Genomic DNA, 6,501 nt, shown 5'->3' with positions numbered 1-6,501 from the left:
ACGGCTCACCTTGCAGCCAAGACGCTCCAATGGCACTCTCGAAGGATCTCCTCATTACCCCCCGCCCTCCCCCCTCGCGTAGGCTACGCCGACCCTCCACTTCGGCCACCACGCCTGCCTCCGGACCCAGGGATACCTCCTCCAGCGGCCTAAGCACCCTTATCCCCTGGAACCGCCACAACTACATTTGCAAGTAGTTAAGTCCGCTAGCTGCCAACGCAGCTAGTACGCGACCGAAGGCTATTAAGTGCCCGCGGAGTCATTTTAACTATACAGCGTAATATCAATATTGAACCGCTGTCTTCAGCGACTCCGGCTTGATCGATATCGTCATGACCTCGACGACCATCTTGCCTTCTTGATGGAGTACCCACTCCTGACGGTCTTCTTCCAACGAGCGCATCAGCTCGTCAAGAATACGACCGACGCGGGCCTCCGCGTCCAAGATCTTCGTATCGAAGCGAATCGCTCGCTGCAGACGTTGCTTCAAAACGTCCAGGTCTTGAGGGTCTTCCTCAAACGCTGACTTGAACAACGTGACCCACACATCGTTCGTGATGGAATGGTGGTCGCGGTTGAAGTCAAACAGCGCGACCCGGCGCTTCGAGAACGGGTCCTTGCAGGCACTCACGGGCATCGCGAACGGACGCGATCCATTGCACTGCAGAGCGTTGATCTGCCCCAGATACTCCTGGTACTTGCGCATAAAAGCGCGTCTTTCGGCCTTGGTCGAGCCCGAAAATGTCGGCGGCTGTGGGAGCGCCGGCGCGTTCCAGACTTGCGGCGCCGTACGGCCGTAACCGCCATCGCTGCCCATGTCCGTATCTTCACCGACGTCCGACGGGTCGTTGTCGGCTGGCAACGGCACTAAAGCGCCATCTGCTTCAGTCGTTGGTCGAGCAGCAGCTGAGACAAACGCTGCGACAGCTGGTTTTCCTCGGGTTGTGGCGGGGGTGTAAAACCCACCACGTGGCGGTTGCCACTCGTCGACAGCAGGTGGCTGTCGTCGTCGGGGAGATCTGAACGGGTTCTCAACGGTGCGCCGAGCGGCGCGTCCTCGCGGCTCCTCGATCCGGTCACGCGATCGTTCTTCGGCGTTCGTTGGCGTTTCCTCGTCGGAGGAATGTTCGTCGTACCATCTCCAGTGAATAGCTCAACAATGAACTAAAGATATCTTTGTTTTGTCTCCTGCATCTTCTTGGCTTTCGGCCACGGGACCTTCGTGAAGGCAGCAAATATACACACTGGTATTAGTGTGTAAACACGCCACGAGGCGCCTACTGACTACCATTCACTAAAGTACTCATTACATCCACTAAGGTATCGAAACCTTTGACACGCTACACACACAGTGTGTGTGTGTTTGCAATGGGTCAAACTAACGCACGACCCAATTGCTCTGCACGCTGCAGAACATTGATTGAATTCAAAGGAGGCAGCCAGCGCGCCCTGAAAGATGCTCGTCGTGAACGGGCTAACTTTAACGATCGCGGCTCGAGCATCGCCCATGTGCGCTTCCTCTTGGAGAGCAACATGGAGACGCCCCAGCCCGCTGCGATAGAGCTTCTGTCGTCGCAGCCCAAAGCCTTGACGACCCGTGTCGAGAGCTACTAAATCAACGGCAACATGCATGTGTACAGGAGCGAATAATCCCAGCCTGAAATCCGATGATCACATGCAAGAAATGCCATACGAATTCACAATAACAGACTGTCTAACAATTCATACAATCTATTTTTGTTTCCTTATTGGGGTCACGACACCCTTCTCACATTTCAATTTGCCAGGAACTGCATCATGGTCAAGCCTGCTTACATCGCGGCATTTGCTGCACTCGCCACGGCCAAAGTCGCCCCCAGCGTCCACCGCCACTTGGAATCCTATGAGGACGTGGACATTTGATTGAATTCAAAGGAGGCAACTAGTGTGCGCTGGAAGCTGCCCGTTTTGAGCAGCTAGCTTTAACGATCGCGGCTTCAGTATTGCCCATGTTTGGTCGCTCTTCACCGTACATGGCAGCGTAAACATTGATGAGGGTAGTAAGTGATTAGCGTGCTATAGGACGATTGCGGGAGCTCCTGCCAGCAGCGACTTGCAACATAAATGACCACATGGCAACCTTCCCGTGGAATCCAATAGCTTCGCGTGGACATGCCACTGCACTGAGAAACACGGACTATGGACATGAACCGCTTGGACTTGCACGCGCGCATCTTGATGACCTTGTCACCAACAAGGTATAACTTCCGGGGACTCTTTGTCGAGATATTGAACCATTCTCCACTGGGCCCTTAAACAGGAACCATTCAACGCCGTACCACTCGCATGAAGCCTCTGCTAGCCGACGACAACAAAGCAGAACTCCTTGCATATTGCGTCTACGTCAAGGTAGCACACAACACCATCGTGTACACTATAGTATGACGTAGTCACGGCCGTGGCCAGCCCAATGGGTCCTGCTTCACCGATACACCAATCAAAGTACTCAGGAAGGTGCTTGCCGGTCAAATATATATGACATGAATATTTATGAAATATGAATATATATATGACATGAATATTTATCAAATATGAATATATATATATATGACATGAATATTTATCAAACATGAATATATATATATATATATGACATGAATATTTATCAAATATGAATATTTATATATATATATGACATGACTATTTATATATATATATGACATGTTTTTTTATATATATATGAGAGAAATATACGTGGTGAATGCATGCATACTGTAGTAGATAAAGTATATCTATATTCATGGGGAATAAATAAATACATGTACAGTAGACCTCTAGACCAAAGCCGTTATTTTTGACCAGAGCTGTATCATATTCCAAAATAATCACGTCAAAATATAAATAACTGAGTTTTAGCGAATAAATTAACAATACTACTAACTGTAAATCACTGAGTCATTTCGAAATATACCCAGTGACTTCGCTTGCATTAAGTGATTTGGAAAGTATGTGCTGCATACACCAGTGTCTGAGAAAATAATATAATATGATGTAATTTCCAATTAGAAAAACAAAATGTATTGTCTAATTAAAAATGCCATTTTCATCTGAGCAACTGTCCGCTTCGGAATTTCCAGGGGGCAAAATCATGCTCGTACGATGTTTGCGCTTCTCACGATACTTAGCCATCGAGCCAGCACGTTTGGACTTGATTCTGTCACCCAGCGAGAGCAGTCGATTCTCGTAGCGCGTGAAATCTTCCCCATCTAAATCACGCAACGGCAAAAAAGGAATGTGAACATTCGTTAACGCAACGCAAGTTTGAAAAAAGAATCATAATGATCACGCTTCCAAGAGTACGAGTCGCTCATGATGGTCCAAAGGTCTTCAATCGCCCGAAAAAAATTTCAACGACAACACGATCGCCGGCAATCCTGTCATTGGCAGGCATTTCTGACACCGGCAATAAACCACCGGCAGGGCGCTTCGCAGGGGTGATTGCACGCATATGGCAGTAGAGGCCTTGATAACCCTTGTCAGCCAGCAAAGCCCATGAGTTTATGAGTTTGGGTACTCGTTCCGCAAACTCCCGTTGTCACGCATGGTTGTTTCATCGCCGACCTTCGTCAGCATGTCTTGGTGAAATACATTGTTGTCGTAGGGTAGCGAAAAATTGAAAATGAATGGTGTGAGGATGGCCATACAGCGTTTTCCCGCTTACAAGATTTGATTGTTTGGCGGCAATGTTTCCTGTATTTATTTTGTAGACTTATTTGTTTTTGGGAATTATCATTTTTTGCGATTCTTTTGATGATTCGTCCCTACTTTCCTGTTGTGCTTGATGACCTTGTGATGATATCTAGTGATTTCCGAAATGACTTTGTTTTTTAATAGCGTAGTCAGTATATAATAGTTCACAAACTGTACACTCGATCACAGCATCAATATTCAATTGGTGGATTATTAGTTTAAACGCCTGTTTTTTTACCAATCCCTGTGTGACTGACTAAGGACGACATATTCTTGGATAGCGTTCAGCGAAATTCGAAATTGCATCGACTATCGCTATTCACTCAGTCACTGGTTTTGAGGCCTAGTATATGCATATTCATGGGGAAGAAATAAATACATGTATATGCATAGTCGTGGGAAACTGTAAATAAATACGTGTATGTGCATGCATATACATGGTGAATATATACATACATACATGTACAGTACTAGGATGTGCATATACATGGGGGCAAATACCTCGCTCCAACAGTCCTTGATTGATGCTGAGCCAATTACTAGTACTGCATAACCAGTAAAATGCAATCATATTTTGATTAGCCAATCATTATAAAATGGTGGCAATAACATTGAAAAAAAGTTGATTTTCCAATGGTGGCAGTAACATGGCAGTAACATGAAACAGGGGAAGTATTATTTTCAACGCAACTTTAACTCCTGGGTTTTGTCCAATCAGTGTGCAGCCAGACACTCCACAAACCTGAAATATCACATACTATGGTGCATATCATCTAAAAACTTCCAACTGGACAAATCGAAGAGTGGAGGTTTTATTATTTAACGTACAATTATTGTAGTTAAACCCAAAACCAAATACGTTAAATACCGATTTCATACGTTTTATCACTGGAGTCGGAGGTTAAAGGTCCCAACTGCCTCCGAATTTTATATACGGATAAGATTCACATACAAATATCAATATACATATCAGCGACCACCCCTATGGCCAAATATCCAAGCGCCCATGTAAATACCGCTAGGTTAATTACTATTTCTGGACCAATTAATTACCAAACTTAAATCTGAGACGTAGAATTTCTTCACCACATTGAGATCTGTCGATTTTACGTCTCAATTTGCTGAAATTTTGAGTAATGAATATGAAATAGAAGTCAGAAAACTTTGTGAAAAGTTGGTAGTTTATAGATGACGTACTTTGTGAAAAGTTGGTAGTTTATAGATGACGTACACCATACTCTGATCCGAAACGTTTGTCAGGTAATTTTTCATTTGATTAAAGTATGTGCTGTGGCTTTCGAGCAACTTAATTTTTGTATGCAACTTCAAGACAACATATTCAAGGCACAAAATTTAATGTATTTTTTAAAGTGCATGCCGACTACTCAATCAAGAGAACTCACTGACGCTTCCATGGTGGACTCCTCGCCCAGACGCTCATGCAAATAATTTAACGCACTCTCGTAACAAGATGAGGCGAACTCAGCATTGTACGATGCAGAGACAGCAATTGAAGAATCCTTTCTCATATGAGGAAGTTTGTAATCATTGCTTCCATGCATTTCAATGGACATTTCCAAAACTTTTAAGTGTTATGAATGTCTTTTCAACTGTATCTGCTGTTAACTCATAAAGCGCACTTTCAACAGCAGCAATAATCTAAAGGTTGCCTTTTGGTGCTGAATACTTTGAATAGAATTAAGAAAACCTAAATCGAAGACATTGAAGTCTGGACTATTGGGAGGCTGGTTTGCTACAACAATCTCACGCACACACTTGGTTTGAAGCAGCTCTGTCATAACGCAACGGTGCGGGTTGGCATTGTCTTGTTGGAGGAACACGGCACCGTGCCGCAAAACGCCAGGAAACTTGGCCATATTGGCAGGGACGACCTTGTTCAGAACGGCGTCAAAATACACAGTGCTGCCCACGGCTTGAGGAACAGTGACGAGGGTGCCCTTGGGGCGGTTCTTGCTTCCACGCAACGCCGGCGACACTTGAACGAAGGGCCACACACAAGCCTTGCTGTCCCAAAATGTCTTGGAGTGATGGTCGTAGCGGGGACTGGCCACGGCGGCAAGAAACATAACCTTGGTTATGTAGTGCTTGGACGGAGCGCGCAGCCACCTCTTCGTCATCGTACACATAGTACCGACGTTTGACCGTCAAGTAGAAGCACTTTTCATCAACATGCACGAAATCGAGCATGTTGGAGAAACAGTGGTACTATTTGACAAAGGTCGAACGCAGGACATTGCGTACCTCAGACGAGCTTCGATGTTCGCTGGCGTGAGATATGGTTTGACGTAGTTAGACATGGCCTTGAATCTTGGGGTCTTCTTCTTATGGCGAATAATGGAAGGCATTGGGTTCTCACATGCAGCCAAAAGCGAACGACGAATCTGCCGCGACATCAACGAGACTGCTCGAATCGCGCTTTTCGCTTTTGCCGTCGTCTAGTATTTCCTTAACACATTAAACTTGATAAATATATAATTGGTAAAATTGATATATTTATAGCTTTTTGGAGGTTTACCACGCAATTTCGTGCGGACATAAGCGGAGAGGCAACCATGCCGCAGGGAGAGCTGCGCCCGAAGCCAGAGGCGTGATACGGTGCGTTCGGGGCAGCCATAGTACCACTCCTATGTCAGCTCCTAGAAGCATTTCGTAGACAGCCTGATAAGTTGGAATACGCGGGATGGAGTGGCTGTATTTTAACCAATCGAATGATAGTATTGACAAGAAAAAAAAGGTTCCTGTTGGTCTATT

At 45.5% G+C, this 6,501-nt stretch overlaps 1 protein-coding gene across 1 annotated transcript; it reads right to left on the bottom strand.

Annotated features, from left to right (window-relative positions):
* Positions 1-5,351: 5,351 nt before the first annotated feature.
* H257_09386 (hypothetical protein) lies at positions 5,352-6,364 on the bottom strand (the record flags this gene model as incomplete). The annotated part of the gene is made up of 2 exons (XM_009835590.1): positions 5,352-5,858; positions 6,266-6,364. 2 exons carry the CDS (start codon positions 6,362-6,364, stop codon positions 5,352-5,354), a joined length of 606 nt encoding a protein of 201 aa, XP_009833892.1.
* Between the last annotated feature and the right edge of the window lie 137 nt (positions 6,365-6,501).

This window comes from Aphanomyces astaci (genome assembly GCF_000520075.1).
Source record: "Aphanomyces astaci strain APO3 unplaced genomic scaffold supercont1.22, whole genome shotgun sequence".
In the NCBI taxonomy this organism is placed as follows: Eukaryota; Oomycota; class Saprolegniomycetes; order Saprolegniales; family Verrucalvaceae; genus Aphanomyces; species Aphanomyces astaci.
The sequence above is the reverse complement of the archived record's forward strand: the minus strand, read 5'-3'. Positions and strand labels throughout refer to the sequence as shown.